Below are 25,279 nucleotides of genomic sequence, written 5' to 3'. Positions count from 1 at the left end.
TCAGCAGTGTTATTTTTCATAGCTGTTTAGCTTTATTTATTTATTTTTTTGGTACTGAGGATTGAAACTAGGGATACGCTACCTCTGAGCTATACCCCTAAACCTTTTTTTATTTTTGGTTTTGAAACAGGATCTTGCTAGATTACTGAGAGTCTAATTGCATTGCTGAGGCTGCCTTCAAACCTGCAATCCTCCTTTCTTCGCCTCCTAAGTACTAGGATTACAGACATGTCCCACCATACCCAGCTAGGGTAGGTTTTTTATTTTTAAATATTATTTAGAGTGGTTTTGGTTCATTGCAAAATTTAGCAGAAGGTAGAGATTTCCCATATACCCTTTACTTAGTGTAGTTTTTTTTTTTTTTTGATGGTACTGGGGGTGAAACCCAGAGGCTTTCTACCTCTGGGCTATACTCCCAGACCTATTTTATATTTTATTTGGAAACAGAGTCTCACTACGTTGTTGAGAGCCTCACTAAGTAGCTGAGGCTGGCTTTGATCCTCCTGTCTCAGCCTCCCAAGCGCGGGGATTACAAGCGTGCGCCACCACGCCCGGCTACTTAGGGTAGGTTTTAAAATCTCAAAGCCATGTCCTCTATTCTCCCCCGTTGTAAACCGAGGGAGCTGGATTTTTATTCCTTATAGTCCTTTCTGCTTTTAACATCGCAGTAGTTTTTTTGATCATAAGTTCCTTCAAGCTGAGTGTGGGGGCATATGTTTGTAATCCCAGCATTTGGGAGGCTGAGACAGGGGGATTGCGGTTCAGGGACAGCCTCAGCTACTTAGTGAGGCCATTTGCAACTCAGTGAGACCCTGTTTCAAAATACAGAATAAAAAAATAGGGTTGGTAGTGTAGCTCAGAGGTAGAATGCCCCTGGGTTCCAACCCCCGTACCAAAAATAAATAAATTAAAGAAAGAAAGAAAGAAAGAAAGAAAGAAAGAAAGAAAGAAAGAAGGAAAGAAAAGTTCCTTTAACTCAGCGATTCTTATCAGGGGACTGTTTCTCCATAACTAACTCTTGGAAAAGTGAAGCTTCCAGGACAAATTTTAACAGGATAGTTAAAAAAAAAGAGAGAAGATCAGTCCTGTATTTAAGCCTCCTGAAATTAAGACCAGAGAGGCTGTCTGATTGGCCTCAGGAAACGAATGGCTTACTGTTATCTGGAGGGAAGAGAACAGACCTCCAGGACAAACGAGTCCAAGGGAGGCATAGGAGGATGTGGGGGAGCTTGAAAGCCAGGGACCTAATATTTCAAGTGACTGGAGACCCACCTCCTCCAACTGGACCCCATTTCCCAAAGTTTCCAGCCCGTCCCAATAATGCCATCAAATTATGAATCCATGGCTGATTAATCCACTCAGGAGACGAGAGCCCATGATCCAGTCATACTGCCGAAGGCCCACCTCTCAATGCTGCTGCGCCAGGGCATGTCATGAGCAGTCTGTGCCAGGAACACAGACTAAACATGTTGGTGTCTTTCCACAGTGTCAGAATTTATTGGATGACCATAAATTCACGAGCTATGCCACTGACATTGGTTGCAGTTTACCACATATTCATGGACTGCCTGGTAGTCAGAAACCAGGCAAGCACAGGTTCTTTTATTTTATTTTTAATTTCTAATATTTATTTTTTGTGTGTGGTACTGGGGATTGATCCCAGGGACGTTCTACCCCTGAGCTATGACCCCAGCCCTATTTTTAGTTTTTTGGGTTTTTTTGGTGGTACTGGGGTTCCTGGAAGCCCTTCTACCTCTGGGCTACACTCCCAGACCTGTTTTATATTTTTTTTAAACAGGGTCTCTTACGCCAGCGTGGCTGGCTTCGAACCTGCGTGATCCTCCTGTCTCCGCCTCCCAAGCGTGGGGATTACAAGCGTGCACCACCACGCCCGGCTCTATTTTTATTTTTTAATTAATTAATTAATTATTGTGGCACTGGGGATTGAACCTAGATGTATTCTAAAGCTACACCCCCAGGCTCAGGCGTTTTTCTCTCTCCTCTCTTCTACCTTTTTGTTCTGTGCAACATCTGGAAGTAGCTTCCCTTCCTGGATGACAGACAATCTGCGCGATAACCCAGAGAGAGCCTCCATGAAGTGTAGATGGTTGGAACCTTCTACCTCTAAAATCTCTGATTTCTTACCTCTCCTCCATAGTGGGGGAGAACTACCATTTATTACACTTAGTCAAGGTCCATCAGGACAGGGCAAGTTTGGGCAAGGACTTTCATTTAAAGCAAAATGTCATTTGTGCTTGTCTTTTTTAGAGATCGTTGAAGCAAAACTACTGAGCAGAGGCAGGCTCTGCGTCTTCACTTGTCATCAAGTTTATAATCCGATTGGGAGAGTGTAACTGGAAGCTTCCTCGCCTACATTGACGCCAAGAGGTACACGGTACTCACCAAGTAAAAAGACATGGGCTTCAACCTGCCTTCCCAGCTTCCCTACAAGTTCCGATTACTGTTGCTCTTTACCTTGTGCCTGATGGTGGTCGGGTGGGCCACCACTAACTACTTTGTGGCTGCTATTCAAGAGATCCCCAAAGCGAAGAATTTCATGGCCAATTTGAATAAGGTCATATTTTTGGGGAAGGAAGATATTCTGACTAAAAAAGCATCCGTGAAAGAGCCAGAACTGGACAACTGCCCATCGGTGTCTCCAAACCTCAGTAAGTGTTTCCTTTTATAAGTCAATTAGCTTTTTATTTACCTATAACACATATATAGAAAAGTACAAAAATCAGATCTGTACATTTGGTTAAGCTTTACTAAATGAATCTACCATTTGTAATCAGCATGTAAGTTAAGAAATGGACAGCTGGGCGTGGTGGCACAGGCCTGTAATCCCAGTACTCAGGAGGCTGAGACAGGAGGATCGCAGGTTCATGGCCAGCTTCAGCTACTTAGCAAGGCCCTCTGCAACTTAGTTTCAAAATAAAAAAATAAAATAGGGTTGGGGGTCTATCTTAGAAGTAGAATGCCTCTAGGTTTAATCCCCATTTCCCACACACACACATACACACACACACACAGAAATGGAATTGAACCCAGGTGTACCCTGCCATGAGCCACATCTTCAGTCCTTTTCAAAGTTTTTATTTTAGGACAGGGTCTTGCTAAGTTCTGCCCAGATTGGTCTCGACTCTGCAGTCTTTGTGCCTCAGTTTCCCAAGTCACTGGGATTACAGGTGTGTTCCGCCATTCCCGGCTTAAGAAATGGAATTGTAGTAGCACCTCCCTGGTTTTCACGCTTCGTTCAGTCACTGCCCTGGCGTCGCCCTTTTACCACTCCTCAGATTGGAGGCATACGTTGTGCTTGTTTTTGTGTTTGGCTTTCCGTCTTTCTGTCTCTGTGTTTGTCTTTCTGTCTCTCAACCTAATTTTTGTGAGCACTGTTCACGTGGGTGTTCATGGTTATAGTTTGTTCATTCTTGTTGGCGTGTGGCATTCCATCATGGGAACATACACGAATTTATTATCCAGCCACAGAAGACTCAGCAGCATACACTAATAGGGCACACTGCCGGGGTCCAGCCATAGCAAGAGTCGAGGTTCGTGTGCTGGTGAGAGAAGAGTCGAGGTCCTGAGAGAAGATCTGTCACACGAGACCAGGTTCAAACTTCTCCGTTTATTCAGAACTTACAACAGTCTTTATACTTTTTTTCATGCACCACAGAAAAAACCATATTCACGTAAGCAGGAAAGTTCAAAGAGAAAAAGATTCTCAGGGCAGGGTGCCAGACATTTTATGAATCATAGAAAGTAAGCTTTGTCTTATATCACAAGGTCAGCTTAAACCTAATCTTATATGTTGGCTCAAACTAAAGTCAGTTTGAACTTAATCTTTTGGCCCAGACTTTGTCCTTGGGAAAAAAATTCTTTGCTGACTGAGTCTCTCACAAGCCATCGCACACCTCTTTTAGTTATAATGCTTACACATAGAATTTCAATTACACGTATTGATCCAAATAAACTTAAAATAATTTTTTGAAGAAGGAGATGCTATTCATACTTAATGGGGGGCTTAGGCTCTTGCGGGCCCCCTGACTGAACTTTGGCTCAAGGTCGGCATGAGATGCTCTAGCACCACACTGATGATTTGTGTTGTGGCTTGGCTCCTGTGGCCCTCATCCTCCTGGGACTAGCGGACTAGCCTGGGCGTGTTCTTCTCCTAGCCGGTTAAGTGAAGGGATACAAGCACCTTGGAACCTACACTTGCATACATGTGTCACGTCTGTTAGCATCTCAGTTTTTCAGTGTTGTCCTTAGTCTATCCCTCCTTTTCCCTTTTCTCTTCTCCCCTCCCTTCCCTCCTTCTTTTCATACTGGGGATTGAGCCTAGGGGCAATCTACCTTTGAGCTATACCCCCAGTTCTTTTATAATTTTTACTTTTGTAACAGGGTCTTGCCAAGTTGCTGGGTGTCTTGCTAGATTGCTGAGGCTGGCCTTGAACCTGCAATCCCCTTGTCTCAGCCTCCCAAGTACTAGGATTACAGATAGGTGCCACATGTCTGGATTTTAGTGTTCATTTAAAAATTATCTGATATATTTTGATCTCTTGCCTTCTAACCTAAATTAGCAGTAAATTGGTGAACACAATAAATTTGAGAAGAAAAACCCCACTCAGTGATATTTCTCACGTCTCAATCCTCCCAGACCCTCATGGTACTCATAGTTCTCCAGCTCCTCTGGCTTTCAGTGGTATTGTCCCTTTCTCCAGAATGTCCTTCCTCAATCCATGTCTGCCCGGAGGATGTCCGTCTAGTCATCAGAAGTCCAGCTTGGGTCTCTCCCCTTGTAGAAACGTCTCTGGGCCCACCCTAACCAGTTATCTCAGGTTCCCCATGCGCCAGTCCTCCCGTTGTGCTGCCCACAGTGAGCGAGCGGGATGCAGACAGAGCGGTCCTCTCCAGTTCTGTAGCCCAGTTTCTCTCCTCGACTGGCAGCCACAGCTCTCTACATACACTAAAAGAACAGTCTATGGGGTGGCCTTGGACACTTTGCTGGGTTGCTCTTATCCTTCCTAATCAGATCACAGTCTTGTATTCATATCAGTATACCTGCTGAAGACCTGCTCCGGCCAACTCAGGGGTTCTTGAAGGTGGTGAGGAGCCAGCTACTTGAGGGAATGAGAGACAGCCTTTTTTGGAAGCGTGACTCTGCTATACAGAGTCGATGCTTTATTTTTATGTGCTTTTACACGGAAATATTTGATATTAACAACTTTTGGCAAAACATATTCTCAATACACCTGGATATAAACAACTTTTAGCAAAACATGTTTTTTTTGTACACCTGGATACATTTTGTACTTTATCTGAAACAATTTAACCTACCCTGATGAGCTCATCTCCCAATAGTGTGGAAAAAAACACCCAAAATTATCCAGATTAATGTCATACAATTCATTCTGTTTACCTAGCCACAAAAATCAATTTTATTCTAATTATTAACCTAACTAACAATGGAGCTCTGCAAAGCATGTTCAAACTTAAAGCTAAACTGAAAGTACAGAAAACAAGGGGCTTTTCCATTAGAAGGAACACAAATTTTTTTTTTTTTTTTGGTGGTACTGGGAGTAGAACCCAGAGGCTTTCTACCTCTGGGCTATCCTCCCAGACCTATTTTATATTTTATTTAGAAACAGGATCTCACTAAGTTGCCGAGAGCCTAAGTAGCTGAGGCTGGCTTCAAACCTGTGTGATCCTCCTATCTCAGCCTCCCAAGCACCACCATGCCCGGCGAACACAAAAATTTTGAGATCTTTAAGAGGCACAAAACATTTTACTTTAGTATTTCATATTTTAAAATACTAAGTGTACAATTTATTTTTTTCAATTCTTATGATCTTTGGTCACAAACACCAAAAAAGGGAGGCTCTGCCTACCCGATCTATCATACATAATAAACCTTAACTAAACTTATCCTTAACTACTAAATGCCAAACTTACTGTTTCTCCTTCTAAAGTTAGCTGCTAATTTTATCTGCTCTTTTTGACCACTAGGTATTCTATTAATTTATTCTGACCCAACCACCATACTAAATTTACTCTATTTCTCTAACACACAATGTCTACATATAATTTTCTACAATACCTATTAAGTTGTTTACCAAGAGAACTCTTTTGCTTTATTGAGCAGGCATGGAGGAGGTCCCTGCCTGCCCAACCCTCTGTAGGAATGGCAGAGTCCTGACATCAAGCCATTTTTCAGTAATATTAACTCTGTGCTTTCCATTCATCATACACTCTTGTATAGGAAAGTGGAGGATTGGTTGGAGGTAGAAAAGTATTCTGATTAGTGCTAGCCCTCTAAGGGGGATACTACAGTCGACCCCCTAACTTATAAGCAACATATGGAAGGCCCTTCACAGTAGGTATAATTTGCCTAAAGTTAACCTTTTCCTTTCATGGCTAAAACCTGAAGTGAGTTAGGTGTTGTAAGCAGAGGAGCAAAGAGCTCTTTTCTATGTAGCTTCTTGAAAGTTCTCCCATAGTCACATTCTTCTTAATGCTATTCCCAGCACAAATCTTAGGGCATTTTCCAGTCATATTCACATCAATTTTCAGATTACTACAAAACAGCAATCCTATTCAAATTTCATTAATATATCATTATTATAACTAAAATCAAGAGGGATAATGGCTTCAGTTTTGCCAGAGTCTCCCAGCCCTGTGGAATTTTCTTCCCAGCTGCGACCCTGTCATACAGCCGGAATGGCGCCGCCTCCGCCATACTATCTCCTTTAGTCAGTCATGGAAAAGCTAAATGTTCTTCTTGAGCCCATGTTTTGTTCATGAATTAATCAAGCTGAGCTACGAAGATTAATTACTAAAATGTAAATCTGATTTATTTATCCCCTTTGCTTACAGCTCTATGTATTGAAGCAGTAAAGTCTCTCAAAAAGAATAGACGGGCTAGGACACAAACTGAACAAAGTATTTAAATAAGAAAGTGACAAGCCGCGTGTGGTGGCACACACCTGTAATCCCAGTACTTGGGAGGCTGAGAGAGGAAGACTACAGGTTCATGGCCAGCCTTAGCAATTTAGCAAAGCCCTCAGCAACTTAGTGGGACCCCGTTTCCAAATAAGGCTGGGGATGTAGTTCAGAAGTACAATGCCTCTGGGTTCAATCCCTAGTACTCAGCCCCCCCCCCCCACAGAGGGTGACATAGTGATGTCTTAAAACAGGCCACTGTGACCTGGCGAGGAGCCGAATTGAAGATGATGTTCTGGGGGGCTGGAGGGAGACAGGATAATGTGAAAGTCAGGACAATGAGGAGGTGAGCAAGAGGAGTAGTTTATATTGATCCTGCTATATGAGTTTCTTTCAGTGTGCAAGAGCAGAGGCGTGGTGAGCTTAGCCATGGAGTTCATTAACAGGCCACACAGGATGCCTTCTTCATAGGCCCACCCCCATCACTCAGCCGCTTGTAGCCTCTCCTGTGTAACTCCTCTTCTTACTAGTTGTTTTTAGGGCACACCTGACTGCTGACTCTAGGTCTTGTGTACAAAAAGGCTTTTATAGGACAGTTGTTCTCCTGGGTGGCCTGTGGCAGTTACCTACTCGGGGTGCTCTTGGGTGGAGCACCAGGTGCTGTTAAGACACTTGATCCTGGTCTTAGCACCGTGGCCAGGGTCAAGGACGGTCACAGCTAGGACGGTCCTGTGACTTGCTTTGCTCAGAGAGGGAGAGCACAGATTGCAAGCATCTTGAGATTTTACAGCCCGTGTATGTGAAGCCAATAAATAAATAAGTAAATAAATAAATAAATAAGGTGTTTGTTGTCATTTTAGTGGTTGTGGGACCTTAGCTCAGTTCCTGCCTCTTCTCTTACAAGTCAGTATATCCTGTTCATTCACGTCAAAAGAGGGCTGGCGGGATCAATTGCCTCAGCCTGGTATTTGAAGCCTCGCTCAGGATTAGTTACCCTGGATGGCCTTGGGTTCTGACCTGGCACATTGCTTGCAGACTCACTGAGCAAATACTACGCTTGGTGGAAATGCCTGCCCTGGTGGCACAATGGAGAATTGATGCACAGACTGTCGCTGCTGGTCAGGGAGGAGACTGCTAGTTCATGCTTTGCCTCCAGGGAGCTAGGAGCAGGGAGTTTAGGGAAGACGTGGGCATGGGGCCTTGTCCAGGAGCTTGGTTCTGTGGAATGATTTTTAAGAGAGTTCACCTTCCTTCTGGAATTTCAGGAGGGAAACGAGGATAGATCAGAGGTAGCAAAGGTCTACCTCTGACCTTTGCTGACGACCTGAGTCACCAGCACAGCCTACATTTCCTATTTACAGATGGGTCACAAGCCAGAGTTGATTACCCGGCCACAAGGCAATGCTCGTATATGCCACTTACTTACTTTTGCAGCCATTTCTCTGTCATATGACCCTATGGTTCTATCTCCTGATTAAATGAGACTTTTTTTTTTTTTTTTTTTTTTTTTTTTGGTGGTACTGGGGTTTCTGGAAGCCCTTCTACCTCCGGGCAACACTCCCAGACCTATTTTGTTTTTGGAAACAGCGTCTCTTATGCCAGCGCGCCGGGGCTTCAAACCTAAGCGATCCTCCTGTCTCCGCCTCCCAAGCGCAGGGATTACAAGCGTGTGCCACCATGCCCGGCAAAATGAGACTTTAAAATGATAAGAGCTAACACTTGCAGTACTCGCTGTTTGCCAGTGGCCAGGCACCTCACCAGTGCCAGCTGATATAAGCCTCTCTGCATGAAGTAGCTTCCTTCATGCCCTGTCACCTGTGTTTGTTGTAGGAGGCCAGAGCAAACTCATTTTCAAACCGGATCTCACTTTGGAACAAGTACAAGCCCAAAATCCCCAGGTGTACAGAGGCCGGTACCACCCAGAGGAATGTAAGGCTTTGCAGCGGGTGGCCATCCTCATTCCCCACCGGAACAGAGAGAAGCACCTGATGTACCTGCTGGAACACCTGCATCCCTTCCTGCAGAGGCAGCAGCTGGAATATGGCATCTACGTCATCCACCAGGTGAGCTCCGAGCTGCCCTGGGCCTGCCCCTGGGTCATTCTCCCTCTGAGGGCCTTGGTTTTGTGACCTGTTATTTGTCTTGGGTCAAAGAAGCATCACACTATCATCAAAGGAAAGTTCTCTTACCTCACAGATTCTGGAAAAAAATAGAAGACATTCTTGTCCCAGGGTGTGGAGTCATGGGACCAAGTTTTGAGTTCTGGGAAAGTTTACTGTCCTAAGATGAACCTCTGGAAGAGGCCAATTTGTATGAGTCTTTCCATGTTAGCCAGTGCCTGCCCGAAGATTTCCCCCGAGATTTTGCTGTGCACTGCATGATGAAGTGCTGGGCTTGTTTCTCATTATTGAGTGTGGCTGTTCAATGGAGATCTAGACAGAGGACTTGACAGTGCCGAGTGGTAACAGCTGTCAAGTTCTGCGACCCTCTTCACATTCCTGGCTGAACTTTGCCACTATTTATTATGTCAGATGTGCTGAGTTTATTTCCACTGTTTTGGTTCACTTATTCGGCTTCAAGAGCTCTAGTGTCTGCTTTATGATAAACGGGACTCCTCAAAAGCATTCTTATTTAGAATGCTTTTATGTCCATGTTTTAGGACTTAAACCAAAAATAATTATTATTTTTTATTACGTATTTATTTATTTATTTATTGGTACTAGGGATTGAACCCAGGGATATTTAACCTCCAAGCTACACCCCAACCTTTTAAAAAATTTTATTTTGAAACAGGGTATTGCTGAGTTACTAAAAGTCTTGCTAAGTTGCTGACCTTGAAGCTGTGATCCTTCTGTCTCAGCTTCCCAGTTACCAGGATTACAGGTGTGTACCACTGGTCTCCAGTTTATTTTTGTTTATAACATTCTTGGTCATAGATGTAATTTATTTGACTCTGAGTTATTACTCAGGATGGCAGACCCCAAGATAGACTATTTCTATGAATAGAAACGTGTCTGCTTTGTGTTATTTTTTCAGGAAAATGCTGTGGTAATTTCAGAAACTGTTTGTACTTACATTGTGATAAACTTTATCAAATTGAAATTTATTATCAGGGAATTTAATCCAATTATTCATAAAAAAGTTAATACTAGAAGTTTTTATATTATAGCTTTGGTGATATTAAAGATCAAATTGTGTTCTTTTCTTACCAGTGATAAATCTCAAATCTCTTTCCATAAGGCCACTGTGAAGATTAGCCTCTGCCATTAGTATTAAAACAGGATTTTATTGCAGTGATTTCCAAGAAACTTTTTTTTTTTTTTGGTGGTACTGGGGTTCCTGGAAGCCCTTCTACCTCCGGTATACACTCCCATGGGCTACACTCCCAGACCTATTTTTTAACATTTTTATGTGGAAACAGAGTCTCTTAAGCCAGTGAGGCTGGCTCCGAACCAGCGCGATCCTCCTGTCTCCGCCTCCCAAGCGCGGGGATTACAAGCGTTCGCCACCACGCCCGGCCCAAGAAACTTTTAAGTAGATTAGAAATCTTAGCAATAGCCTTTTCTGTTTATAGGTCACGATTTTTTCACCTTTTCTTGCAGGCTATTAACTAAGTCTCTTGTAAGCCTAGTGTCAGTGTGTTATAGGGGGTGAGATAGGGATCAGCTAAGGGTTAAGTGAAAGCCAGGTGTAGTGGTGCACTCTTGTAATCCCAGCATTTGGGAGGCTGAGACTGGAGGATCGTGGTTTGGGGGCAGCCTCAGGTACTTAGTGAGGCCCTCTGCAACTCAGTAAGACCCTGTTTCAAAGTAAAGGATAAAAAATTGGGCAGGGTGTGTAGCTCGGAGGTCAAATGCCTCTAGGTTCCATCCCCAGACCCACACACACACAAAAATAAATAAATAAATAAAAAAGAGTTAAGTGAAGAAGTAATATTAGTTGTGTGACTAGTATGTGTAAGAGGTTCTATAGTTTTACATGGAATAAGTAATGATACTTTTTAAATTTTTTAGTTTTATGTCTAAAAGAGTATCTTATTGTAATAAGAATACTTAATACCAGATCTATCCTCTTAGTAAACTTTAGGAATACAATACATTATTGGTTATTTGAATTATTTTTAATTTTTAATTTTTTGATATTTTATACTTTTATTGGAGCATCATAATTTTATGTGAAATTCATAGTGATACATCCAAGCATGTGCTTGAGTTATTTATTTTTACTTGTATTTTAAAACTACATTAACATATTAAAAATTGTGGTAAATGTAAGCGGGGCATGGTGGTGCATGTTTGTAATCTCAGCATTTGGGAGGTTGAGACAGGAGGGTCACAGTTGGCTGCCAGCCTTAGCTACTTAGTGAGGCCCTTTGCAACACAATGAGACCCTGTTTCAAAATAAAGAATAAAAAATAGGGCTGGGGGTGTAACTCAGAGGTTGAATGACCCTGGGTTTCAACCCAAGTACCACACACACATACACAAAATGTGGTAAATATAAATTACATAAAATGTATCATCTCAGCCATTTTTTTCCCTTTTATTTTTACCATCTTAACCATTTTTAAGTGTACTATTCAGTAGTGTTAAAAACAGTCACTGTTGTGCAGCCAGTCACCAAAACTTTTTACTCTTGCTAAACTGAAACTATACCATCAGATGACAGCTTGCAGACTTCAAGGAATGTTTATAAGTAACAGGAGTGTGTGAAGCAAAAAGAAATAGCCTCTTATGTACAGCACATTTTCTCTGTTGGATCCAAATGCCACAAGTCTTTTGTGTTAGCAAGAATTAATATCAGCTCCCGAATCAGAGCTGAAGAGGGAACAATAGGAAGCCTTATCTCAGGAACTTTGCCTGTTTTTAATTTCCATTACCTATAGGCTGGAACTAAAAAGTTTAATCGAGCCAAACTCTTGAATGTGGGCTATTTGGAAGCTCTCAAGGAAAAAAACTGGGACTGTTTTATATTCCATGATGTGGACCTGGTGCCTGAGAATGACTTTAACCTTTACACGTGTGAGGATCAGCCCAAGCACCTGGTGGTTGGCAGGAACAGCACCGGGTACAGGTAAGGAGGCTCTGCCCACCGGCTGCTCAGGTCAGGAAGCTTGCCCTGTGGTACTCAAGGCTGCGTGGGACGTAGTAGCATCCAGGAAAACATGCTCCATTTTCCATTAAAGTAAAACCAGGAATTAGAATAAGAAAAAAAAATTGTATGAAAACCTTCACAGATGATCAAAGAGACAAAGAGGAAAGAAAAAGAGAGAGAATATAACCCAAGCATTGCAAACAGTGCAGCTCAACCTGTAGTGCCAGCCTGGGGGGACTCTTGCAAGCTTCCCCACACAGGTAGAACTCCAGTAATACCGACTATCCCCGACTTCTCCCTCTAGGAGACCACAGGATGGTGCCCCTTTGGCCAACTCTGAGGCCTCTGTTGTGAGCCAGGGCATCTCTTTCCAGACTGCTGCCTCTTTCTGGAGTTCTAGGGAGAGGGAGGAAAGCCATTTCCACTGAGTTGTCTGCTCAGGAGCCAAGGCACCAGGACGAGTTCCTTTCTAGCAGAGCCGCTGTTGGGAAGCGCTAGGTGCCATCATCTCTTCATCCCTCCCCACCTCTGCCCTGGGAAAGGCAGAGCTGCTTTTCAGCCTTATTTTATACCAGTTACTATTTAAGCACACGCAAGATGTGATAGTTAGCTTTTTCATTGTTGTGACCAGAATACCTGACAGGACCAACTTAGAGGAGGAAAGGTTTATTTGGCTCATGGTTTCATGAATGTCCAGCTCCACAGCAGAAACATCATGGTGGCAGGGCTCATGAAAGGAAAGCTGTTCAGCCCGTGGCTGCAGAAGCAGAGAGATAGAGGAAGGGACCAGGATCAGATACAGTCCCCAGGCCCAGGCCCCCAGTGACCTGCATCCACCTGCCTACAGTTATCACCCAGTAAATCCACTCAGATTATTAATCCACCAGGGACTTGTCCACTGATAAGGTTAGAGCCCGGATTCAATTATTTCACCTCTAATTATTTCTGCATTGCCAACTGGAGCTTTCCTAGGGACATTCCATATCCAAGCCATAATACAAGGGCAATAGGAGCCAGGAAAATGTCTCTATAAATGAAACTCTGTATTCACTGAAGTGTTTATGCTCAGCTGCTGGCTCCCCCAAGCCCTGATCCAAGTTGGTGCAAAATGGAAATGGCCTCTCTGGGCACCTCACTTGGTCTTGGCTTCCAAGTTGCTGCTACAGTGTAGTGTAATCTTTGGGCCACTTAAGAGATTTTTTGAGTGAACATTTGACGGTAGGCAATGTTGCCTCAGGAACTGGCTTCAACCCCCGCCTCTGTGAGCTGTGGGATAGAAATGGCACCTGGAATGAGCTGCAGTGGGCGAGAGCACGGTGTCTGTGAACACCAAGAGAAGGAGGGAAGGTTTTTTTTTTTTGTTGTTGTTGTTGTTTTGTTTTGTTTTTTGTGGTACTGGGGTTTCTGGAAGCCTTTCTACCTCCAGGCTATAATACCAGACCTATTTTATATTTTTTTATTTGGAAACAGGGTCTCTTGTTTTTTTTTTTTTTTTTTTTTTTGGTGGTACTGGGAATGGAACCCAGGGGCCTTCTACCTCTGGGCTATACTCCCAGACCTATTTTATATTTTGTTTGGAAACAGGGTCTCTTAAACCAGCTGAGGCTGGCTTCGAACCTGTGCGATCCTCCTGTCTCCGCTCCCAAGCATGGGGATTACAAGCGTGCGCCACCATGTCCAGCTATCGAGGGAAGGTTTTGAAGCTGTTCCTAGGGAGGGTGGCCTCGTAACCTGGTAAAACCAATAGAACATCCCAGCAGAGCTCTCTTTGTGTCAGAGAGCATGGCCAGTGTTGGGGGAAATGCAAGTACTCATTGTTATTGAATGAATGTTTAGAAGGAAAGGCAAGAGTTGTAGGCCTTGCTTAGTCTGGTAAGAAATTTGGATTTCCTGTGAGTGGGGGTAGGGAGCTGTGGACACGTGGCCCCAGTGAGGAGCCACAGGAGGAAGCTCAGTTCAGTCTTTAGTACTTTGAATGAAGGAGACAGGAGAGAAGAAGCCAAGGGGTTAGATGCGATTTGCCTGAGTGAGGGCAGGGGTAGTAGGCCATGGGGCAAAGGGAGCATCATGGGATTCTTTGTTTTGGGAGAACTTGTTTTGATATGGATCTTATTATCTAGAGGTTTTGTTTACTGCTTTCTTTGAGCTACTTCTGCCGAGAAGAAAGCAACATAGCATGGCTGGGCTTTTTTTTTTTTTCCTTTTCAGAAGCATTTTATGTTATCATCTCTTCACCTCACTGTATAAAAGTAATAAGATATCACTGTCTACAACACAGAACATCTATACTTCAGACACTTGCCAGAGACGATAGTTGTAAGCTTCCCACCATCCAGTTCTTTTTGAAAAATCACACAGGATGCTGGACCATAAGGAAGTGGAGTTTTTGGGTAGTCCTGCGGAGGGGTTGGGGAGTGCCTGGGCTGCTAATACCTGACTTACACATTGGTGTCACCAACCATGGGGTCCTTCCAGTGCCACACACTCCAAGAAACAGCCCACGAGCGACTCCCCGTTTAACTTGCTAGTGTAACTGATCTGACATTTCTTTTATATCAAGGTGTGAGGGAGTATTTGTCTCCCTGAGCATTTGACAGGTTTTCTTAATGTAAATCAGGTAGTTGACTGTGTCCTTCCTTTTGATCTGGATGCAGGAAGCTCTGAGCCAAATTGTGCCCTGAAAAGAATCTTATTTGCAAACCAGGGTTCTGATGCTATTTTCTATTTTCATTTTTTCTTTCTTCTTTCTTTTTTCTTTTTTGCTATGCTGGGGATTGAACCCAGAGCCTCACACATGATAGACAGGGGGCTCTACTACTGAGCTATATTCTTGGCCCTGTATTTCCCATTTGAATCTTCTATTTTGATTTAAAATTTTCCCTGGTTCTAATTTATCTTTTATATTTTATCTTATTGTATGTATCATGTAAGCTGCCTCATCTTTTATGGCAGGGAGAGGTATGGTACATAACAGGAAGTACCTGTTGCTTCTCTCTTTTTTTTTTTTATACTGGGTATTGGAGCCACACCCCCAGCCCTTTTTTATTTTTTATTATAAAACAGGGTCTCACGAGTTGTCCTTAAATCTGCAATCCTCTTGCTTTTGCTCCCCAAGTACTGGGGTTACAGGTGCACCACCTGTGCACCACCACACCTAGTACCCCTGCACTTTTTAACCCTTGCTATCCAGGGCAAAATCCAGCAGATGTCAGGCAAGTTCAGTTGAAGGAAGATAAGTGTCTTCCTCCTGCTGGTAATTGCTGTATCAAAGAGCTTAAATCACATAGGTAACTGTCACAACAGTCTTGTAAGTATACAAAGAAATGCTGTCACTTGTCACACAGGCAGAGAGAAGAAGTTAAAGTTCCTTGTCCCCAGTGTCTCAGAATCTGATATAGCCAGAAATAGATCGTGCTGGGTTGTTGATAGAGCTCTGGACTAACCGGTGGCAAATATTTACTGCCAAGTATTCCTTTGGCACCTGCTTACTTTCAATAAGGATTCTATTCTTCTCTCTCTCTCTTTTTTTTTTTTTTTGGTGTGTGTGTGTCTGGAGATGGAACCGAGGGGAATTTGACCTCCGAGCTACACCCCCTGCCCTATTTTTTTTATTCTTTTCTTTGAAAAAGGGTCTAAGTTGCGGAGGGCCTCACTAAATAGCTGAGACTGTCCGCGAACCACGATCCTCCGGTCTCACCCTTTTGAATGCTGGGATTATGTATTTGTGTATATATGTATGTGCATATATGTGCGTCACCACGCCCTGCCTCTATTGTTATTTTATAACTACATTTCCCTCTTCCTAGGCTTTTATAGCCCTTTAAAAATACATAAGCCTTTTCCGGAGCCAATTAAGTATTGGTACTTTTCCAGATAAGAAGAAAAACCAAAAGCAAAGATCAATAAACACGGAGACAGTTGTCACAAAACAGGCGACTGCAAAACCAAGAGTTCCTTAACTTCTCTCCCCTGGCTGTCTCTGCTCTTCCCTGTGCAACTTCGTGAGCCCAGGTTTCCTCATGGAGACTCTGTCTTGGTGCTCGGCAGGTTATGCCTGGGTGGTTTTTCTACTCCTGGGGTCCTGATGGAGCTGCTGGCTTTGAGTAGTTAATCCTTCCCCAGGCAAACAGTCTATTAACCATTTTCATAAGTCACTGCTTTTACGTGTCTTAGTCCATAATATTTATCATTATTTTCTTTTTGTATTAGGTTGCAACTTTATTTCTTTTTTGTGTTAGGCTGCAAAAATGTTAAATCCTAGAATTTTAGGTTGGGGGATATATAACTCTCTGTTTTTATTATGGGCTAAACAGCGTCCCCAGGTCTATGTGTAGAACACAGGAACAGTTGAACAACAGATTAGTTTTGGGGTGCCAGGCGTCTGTATGTTTACTGAATCCCCCACTTTTGGTTTTTCTTTTTATTTGGAAAACAGTCTTTAATTGGTCCTGGGACACTTTGAACTGAAGATAAAGTTAGACATCGTCCAGATAGTCACATCTTTTTATTTAGTAATGTTCCAGTCCTGAAGCTGCCTGCACTTGCATCTCTGGCTTGTTGTAGCGTTTTATTTATTTTCAGATCTGTGCATCTGCCCACTGATACGTAAGAATCCCATGTGTCTTGGAGCTGCTCTCTGGCTGTTACCGTCCCGTCTGTTCCTGGGTTTCTCTTTGTTCATCATTTTTTTCTTGCCAGTATTCCCATGGCTCAACAGAGCTAGACTCCATATCTTTTGCTTATTTCCCAAAGCCCCAGGATATATTTCAAATTCAGTTTATGCAAGACATAGTTTTCTGTCTTTCTTTTCAACCAAATTATTGTTCTTTATTCCCTATTTTCATAAAAGGCACAATCCTCTATCTAGTTGCCCAAGCCAGAAACTTCAGGGGTGATGGTTTCTCTAGGAAATAGACTCTGAGTTGATTTGCAGAGTATGTGCATACATAATACAAAAAGGAAAAGTGAAAAAGGAAAAGTAAAATACATTCATACATATGCATGCCCATATATACATATATACATAAACATATATACACACATATGTAAATATACACACATATAATGACATTCATTTCTGCTCTTCCTGATACAACCTTAGAATCCTTTGTCATTTAGTACCTAGCTGCTATTACTATTTGTGGGTTTGGTGCAGAAGATAAAATCTGTCATCTCGATCTGATGTTATAGTGCACATTCAGTTGTCTGTACAGACCACTGAACACAAACTCCGTCAATAACAGGTGGGTGGCACCTTGCTTAGTGGGCGGAGGTGAGCACTTGTGTAGACAGGAAGGAGGGCATGCCAGGGGAGGCCAGGAGCACTGGGAGGTGGAAGTCCAGCAGGGTGGTGGGTGGAAAGGGCACAGTTGGCTAGATACCCACCCTGAAATCAAAGACCCCTGAAGTGTCTGTGAGGAACAAGAGGCTTGTATTAATGTTCTTACCTCTCCCTCCTCTTTTGTTCCAGGTTACGCTACAGTGGATATTTCGGGGGTGTCACTGCCCTAAGCAGAGAGCAATTTTTCAAGGTGAATGGATTCTCTAACAACTACTGGGGATGGGGAGGCGAAGACGATGACCTCAGACTCAGGTGAACAACAGAGAAAGGTCCCCTTCATGGGGCCTGCTATCCGTGGTGGTTCCAGAAACCTGCATTTGTGTATAGTTGTAGATGGCAGTCCAGCAGGTCACGAGGCTTCAGACTTGGGCTCACAGGGTGGCAGGGTGTGGAGGAAGGGCAGGATGACCCAGCTCGCTCTTTGCCAGGGAGAGCTTGGAAATGATGGAGTGTGGTCTCTTGTTGTGTTTGGCGTGGGAAATATTGGTAGTAAGTGGGAATCCCTTACTTTGCTTACTGAGCCAAAGTCACACCAGTGAATGAGAAATCTCCAATGTACTATGGCAAAGGGGCGATTGTAACCCTGTTTTTTTTTCTCTGACCTCGGGGGTATACTGGCACAGTTCCCACTGTGCAGAGCCGGGAGTGCCAGTAATCTCTGAGGAGCTGCACACTCTGAAGCTGGCAAGGATGTCTTTCTGCTCCTGCACACTGTGGGGACAGCTGCTGACGCAGCTTGCAGGACCAACTCCAGGCCATTGGCTTTATCCTCGATTCCGTTGGACCCCTCTCTGCTCTGAAGGCTCAAAGGGCCTCTCTCAGTTTCTCTCTCAATTTTCTCCCCGGGCTTGGGTTTCATGGCCAGATAGTTATACGTATCTCTACCTCTCAGAAATCAGTAATTATTAAAGAGCCTGCAGTTGGCATGTTAGACTTGTAATCACAGGATTTTCCCAACTGTCAGGAGATGCCTTTCCTCCTGTCATTGACTCTTGGAAGGGAAATTTCCAAGTTGGGCTTCTGAATTAATAGATGTGTGACTATCAGAAAATTTCCATGTCTTTGGTGGGAAGAAGCCAGAGGCTGGGTGCTGGTCTTGTCCTCGTGTCCAGGCTGAGAACCTTCATGGCGTTTTTGGCAGGAGGGAATAAGTTTTCTGACTGAGGGCTCCATGTGGCCCAGCTGTGGCCAGCTGTGTGGCCATAGTGTATGAATCGGACAGAGGGTGCCTGCTAGTTCTCAGGGTCGCAATAGCCAATACCATCCTCTTTCCCAGTCTACCTCAGTGCCCGGCTAGGATGAATAGTAGACTTTCACACTGATCCCGTTCCTTCACTGGCTCTTTTCTTGCTATCCCTCAGCTTCAAGATAGAGGGGAGACCCAAGTTTTGGTTTCATTTGGTGATATCATTGCTTTCAGAATGATTCTTACTTAATTAGTGCTATGGATAAACCAGAAGGATTTGAACCTAAAAGTTGGTTGAAATTTTTTTTGTTTGTTTTTTTGTTTTTTGTTCTGTTTTTTTTTTTTCTTTTTTTCTTTTTTTTTTGGTGGTACTGGGGTTCCTGGAAGCCCTTCTACCTCCGGGCTACACTCCCAGACCTATTTTTACATTTTATATTTGGAAACAGGGTCTCCTAAGCCAGCGCGCGCAGCTGGCTTCGAACCTGCGCGATCCTCCTGTCTCTGCCTCCCAAGCGCGGGGATTACAAGCGTGCGCCACCACGCCCGGCTTGTTCTGTTTTTGAGACAGGGTCTCACTCTCTTGCCCAAGCTGGTCTTGAACTCCTGAGAAAACCTGATCTTCCCGCCTCAGCCTTTGGGGTACCAGGTCTTTATGCACCTGCCTTTGGGCCTGACTTGTGATTGTGATTTGATTAGTTGTTGAGCAGTGCTCTTCTTTACTCTTACATAAATATTATGGCTTGCAAAGCACGTTCTTCATAAATGATGCCATTTGAGTCTTTTGAATCGACTCCTCATTGCCGATGTCATTTTACAGACAAGCAGCTAGAGCCCTGGAAGAGTGAACTCACTCACTGAGGTTGTAAATAACAGGAGTCTAGATTGTGACTTTAAAGCTTGCAGTTTTAAACAGTCATCTGTTTCTTTGTTAAAAGAAGGGAATACTGCCGGGCATGGTGGCGCACGCTTGTAATCCCTGCGCTTGGGAGGCGGAGACAGGAGGATCGCACAGGTTTGAAGCCAGCAGCGCTGGCTTAAGAGACCCTGTTTCCAAATAAAAATATAAAATAGGTCTGGGAGTGTAGCCCGGAGGTAGAAGGGCTTCCAGGAACCCCAGTACCACCAAAAAAATAAAAATAAAAAAAAAGAAGGCAATACTAATTAGAGATCCTAATACGCTTGATTCTTTTCTTCAGGCTGTTAAATAAATACTTTATGAGATTTGTTTATTTCTTTGTTTAATGGTACTGGAGATTGAACCAGGTACATTCTACCTCTGAGCTACAACCCAGCCCTGTGTTTATTTTTTATTTGGAAACAGGGTCTTACTAAGTTGTACAGTGCCTGGCTAAGTTGCTGAGGTTGGCTACAAACCTGGGATCTTCCTGTTTTAGCCTCCCAATCCTTACTGGGATTATAGGCATGTGCTACAACTCCTGGTTTATCAGGTTTTTTTTTTAAATGTTAACTTTAAATTGACATGTCTCTTTTGTGCCCAATAGTAAAAAAGAATACTATAAATTAACATGTCTTTTTCTATCTAATAGCAAAAAGAATACATGTGATTCTTTTTTTTTTTTTTTGGTGTGTGTGTGTGTGGGAAGGTACTGGGCATTCTACCTTGGAGCCATACCCCCAGCCCTATTTTATTTTTATATATTTTATTTCATTTTATTTTTATTCATTTTTTTGCTCTGGCTTTGAAACAGGGTCTCGCTGAGTTGAGGCTGGCCTTGAACTTGTGATCAACCTTCCTCCCAAGTACTAGGATTATAGACATGCACCACCACACCTGGCAACATGGGCTTATTGCCCAAATACAAATCTGAAATGAATGTTATGAATTTTGATACCCAAGCAATCAAGTTGTGTGCATCCATTTTCACAGGTGATTCAAGTGTCCAGTGATAGACATATGGGCTAGATGATGATGATTATTTTTTAATATCCTCTGTTATTTTTCTAGGGTTGAGCTCCATAAAATGAAAATCTTCCGGCCAAAGCCTGAAGTAGGTAAATACACAATGATCTTCCACACTAGAGACAGAGGCAACGAGGTGAACGTGGAGCGGTAAGTCCTGCAGTCACCTGCCCGCCGGAAGCGGCCACCTGCCTGGTCTATCCTCCCTCAGGGAAGACTGTGCAGAATTGGAGCGGATAGGCCAGTTCATCTTGTTAAGAACATTGTATTGCGGAAATCTTCAAACAACCATCATACCATTATTATACCTGAAATAAAATTAACAATACTTTCCAGTATCATCAGATGTTTCACATTTTCCTATTATGTCATAAATACTAGGAAAAACAGTTGTTTTTTTTTTTTTTAGTTTAGTATCTAGATAAGGTCCACATTGTATTTGGATAATATTTTTTAATGTAGAGGTTCTCCTTTCCCTTTTTTTTTTTAAAAAAAAAATTGGGGGTTGAATTCTGGAGCATTCTACCATTGAGTTACACTCCCAGCCCTGTTTTATTTTATTTTATTTTATTTTTACTTTGAAACAGGGTCTCATTAAATTGTTGAGGCTGGCTCTGAACTTGTGATCATCCTATTTTGGCCTCCCAAATACTGGTATGCACCACCACGCCCAGCACTCTCTCTCTCTCTTTTTTTAATTTCTTCAATTTATTTATTGACCATACTAGATCGTTCGTCCAGTATGTTATGGGTTTTTCTAGTGTGACCTGGTGGTGTAGCTTACTATGTTCCTGTAACCTCTGAAGTTTTCTTATAAACTGGGAGTTAGATTTCTATACCCAGAACTTGAACAGATTCTGGATATAAAGTTGGGACAAGAACCAACACCAGTGGTATGTTTTACCTCCTCTCCTCTTGTATCACAACAAGAGGATGTCCTGTCTCGTGTTTGTGTCTGCCTTTGTGATGTCAGGATTGTCCTGTGGGTTCAGGTATTGTCAGCCAGATCCACAGACTGTGAGTCCAGCTTTTCACCTCATAATGTTAGCACCCATTGGTGCTCCCTACCCAGATGTATTACTTAATCAGGGCTGGCGACACTGTAATATTTTAATTCTATCATTCCTTCTTCATTTATTCAGTTTCTCTCCAAAGAAGGACTTGCCTTTAAAAAAAAATCTATTTGAATGCCTTAGGATAAAGAACCAAGCATTGCTTTATCATTTTTTTGAATAATGAGCTGATGTTACCTGGCGTCCTTCAGGATGTACTTGTTTTTCTTTTTGATACTCAGGTTGTCTCATCTTGGCCAGCAGTATCTTCTTCAAGCTGGCTCCTGGGAATGGAACACAGGGGCATTCTACCTCTGAGCTATACCCCTAGCCCTGTTTTATTATTTATTTGGAAACAGGATCTAAAGTTGCTGAGAGCCTTGGTAGGTTGCTGAGCCTGGCTTCAAACCTATCATCGTCTGGTTTCAGCCTCCCAAGTACAGGGATTAGTGGTGTGTGCCACCATGCCTGGCTTCCTGGGTCCTTTGACATAACCACAACCCTAACCCTAACCACAGTAGTTTTTGAGAGCTCTCTGCCCTATACTGGGGGAAATGAAATGTTCTAGCTCCATCTTGTTCTTACCTGCCCCAGGATTTTAGTCCTTATATCAAGGAATCTTGGCCAATAAGACAGTTCTTTTTGTGTTTGTTCTATTTTCCGCCCTATATATATATATATATTTATAACAGTTCTTTTTGTGTTTGTTTTATTTTCTGCCCTGGAATTTTGAAATGGCATTCAAGGACTTTTAGCCCTTTTGTTAGAGTCTGTTGTTCTAACACAACAAGTATTTCTATTTTTCTGTGTCTTTCTAGTCTTTTCCCACTTTTCTCTTTAAATTAAAAAAGTACTAAATAGTTACAAAAGGATACCTGTGTGAAAAGTGTGAAGAATCTTGACACTCCTACCCCCAGTGTATGTCCATGGGCTGTGTGATCTCCCTAAACCCACATCCTCCCCTTTCCACCCTACCTCCACCCGAGGCAACACTTTGCCAGATTTTTGTCATAGTGATGATTATTTCTGCTGTTGTTTTTGTTTTGTTTTTGCATGCATAAAAATAGGTTTGCATTCCTAAACAAAAGACTGTTTAGTTTTGCTTGTTATTCATCTTTATAAATCACACTGTTTCTTTTCCTCGGACGTTATCTTGCTTCTGTCTCCACGTGTACTGCTTTTCACTGCTAGCTCTTAGAGACCTGTTCCTTTCGCCGCCCTCCCACTTCCACGTTCCTCAGCTCTGACCACACCGAGCATTTCTCTTCCTGCAGCGCACCCTGCTCCGCTGTGCATCTGCGCCTTGACCAAGTGGCCACTCTGCCTGGCCTGACCTTTCCTTCCCCCTCTTCACTTAGTGAATTTCACCTCCTTAAGTCTCAGTGAAATTTATCTTCTTCACCCTCCTCCCCAGACTCCCCCATGAGATCAGGCGCCATTAATTCCTCCTCCTCCTCAGACATTCTCCCTTTTATAGAGGGGAAGGGTACTGGGGATTAAACCCAGAGGCATTCTCTCTCTGAGCTACCCCCCCCCCGAGCTCTTTTTGTTTTTTATTTTGAAGCAGAGTTTCACTAAGTTGCTGAGGCTTACCTTGAACCCACAATCTTCCTGTCTCAGTGCTGGGATTACAGGCCTGTGCCACCATCCCTGGCTACATCCTCACTTTTTTTTTGAGATTCTTATGAAAGCTCTGTGTCCTCCCTACCTGCAGACACAAAACTTTCCTAACAACACTGGGGACTGAGAAATGCCCTGAAGCTCATCAAAGGGCTTTTGGCAGCCGGGGCCACACATCCTGCGGTATCCGTGGCGGTTGTATGTCCTTCTGTCTGGGGCTGAGTGAGGGCAGTGACTCTTCCACCCTTTGTCCATTTGTCAGCCATGGGGTCTGGACACATGAATGTGTGACTGTCACTGGTGTCTGTTACCTCGAACGGGAAAACAAATTTAATTTGCAGCCGGAAACCCAATAGGGCAATCATTTGTACAAGTACGTTTGTCATATCTTGGGGCAAGGCAAAAAGCAACGGAGATGTATGTTAAATTCTGGCGTTCTCATTCACAGTTGCCCTTTTTTTATCTTTAGAATGAAGCTCCTACACCAGGTGTCACGAGTTTGGAGAACAGATGGATTGTCCAGTTGTTCTTATAAATTACTGGCTGTGGAATACAATCCTTTATACATCAACATCACAGTGGATTTCTGGACGGGCGCATGACCCTGGATCTTTTGGTGACATCCAGAAGAGCTGACTCGATTACAATGATTTTGGCCTAGAGACTTTCCTTAGTAGCACACATTAAGAACTTGTTGCAGCTAATTATTGGGCTGGATTTTTCCTCTTTGTATTTTCGTAGCAGAGCTTCTGGTAATGTGGAATGTAAAACCCTTGTAACAGGACAGTTTCCTAATCTGCTTGGTTAGGAGGGTTAAATGTTGTAATACAAATACTTGAAGGACTAAGTATAAGAAGTCTCAAAGGATATAAAGAAGGCTACTTAAGAACTTTGAGGATTTATTTAAGATTTAAATGATACATTACAGGGCCACTGGAAAGAAGATTTCGGAATGTCTCAGAAAACCAGAATTATTCTTGCCCTAAATATAAAGGTACGAAGATGTGTTTCTGTTATTCATCTATTCTGCATGGCCATCTGTGAAGAGCTGGGTCGCAGGTGAGAAGAAGGCCGCAGAATAAGGAAGAAAAAGTCAAGAATCAAGATGCGGAGAGCTTGGGAATGGAGAGGTGGCAGGAGGGCAGAGTGTCAGAGGAACTTGCAGCCACAATTGTGCTCCTCCTGGATCCCACCTGCTCACACGCCCTCCAGGTGCTGCCTAGATTATATACTAGTTTCTAAAGCATTTTTGTAAAATGATTTTGTACATGTAGGATATGAATTAGCAGTTTATAAATGACGTATAAACTAATAATACATCTATAAAGAACCTCTGTAGTAAAATGTGAAAAAGCATTGGCTACCCAGTCCTGGTTTTTGCTGCTCTTTGAGGCCACAGTTTTATTCATTTCGGTACCTATAAATTTTTTTTGTGTGTGTGTATGGTACTGGGGATGGAACCCAGGGGCTTCCTACCTCCGGGCTATATTCCCAGACCTATTTGATATTTTATTTGGAAACAGGGTTTCACTAAGCTGCTGAGAGCCTCACTAGGTAGCTGAAGCTGGCTTTGAACCTGTGCGATCCTCCTGTCTCAGCCTCCCAAGTACTGGAATTACAAGCATGTGCCACCATACCCCGCTCCTATAATTTGTTTTTTTTTTTTTTTTTTTTTTTTTTTTTTTTTTTTTTGCAGTACTGGGGATGGAACGCAGGGGCATTCTACCTCCAAGCGACACCCCCAGCCCTATTTTTTATTCTTTATTTTGAAACAGGGTCTCACTGAGTTGCAAAGGGCATAAGTAGCTGAGGGCTGTCCATGAACTGCGATCCTCCAGTCTCAGCCTCCCAAATACTGGGATTACAAGCGTGCACCACCACGCCCAGCTTCCAGCCTAGTACCTATAATTTGGAACAGCTTAAAAACAGAGCAAATGGAGCAAAATGCTCCACCTCACCCTGCCAATTCCCCCCCCCCCCCGCAACCTGTGGTACTGGGATGGAACCCAGGTGCATTCTACCTTCAAGCTATACCTCCAGCCCTATTTTTAGTTTTTTTAAATTTTGAAACAGGCTCTCACTAAGTTGTACAGGGCGTTTCTTTTTTTGTTGTTGTTGGGTTATTT

General features: G+C 43.1%; 1 protein-coding gene across 1 annotated transcript; it reads left to right on the top strand.

The window, feature by feature from the left end:
- Positions 1 to 2,416: 2,416 nt before the first annotated feature.
- On the top strand, positions 2,417 to 23,755 carry B4GALT4 (beta-1,4-galactosyltransferase 4; the record flags this gene model as incomplete). The annotated part of the gene is made up of 6 exons (XM_080696143.1): positions 2,417 to 2,669; positions 8,770 to 9,002; positions 11,825 to 12,012; positions 17,504 to 17,626; positions 20,527 to 20,631; positions 23,623 to 23,755. The coding sequence occupies 6 exons, from the start codon at positions 2,417 to 2,419 to the stop codon at positions 23,753 to 23,755; spliced, it is 1,035 nt and encodes a 344-aa protein (XP_080552269.1).
- Positions 23,756 to 25,279: the final 1,524 nt, after the last annotated feature.

Source organism: Muscardinus avellanarius (assembly GCF_963383645.1).
Source record: "Muscardinus avellanarius genome assembly, chromosome: 5".
NCBI lineage: Eukaryota > Metazoa > Chordata > Mammalia > Rodentia > Gliridae > Muscardinus > Muscardinus avellanarius.
Note: the sequence above shows the minus strand (reverse complement) of the source record. Positions and strands in the feature narration are given on the sequence as shown.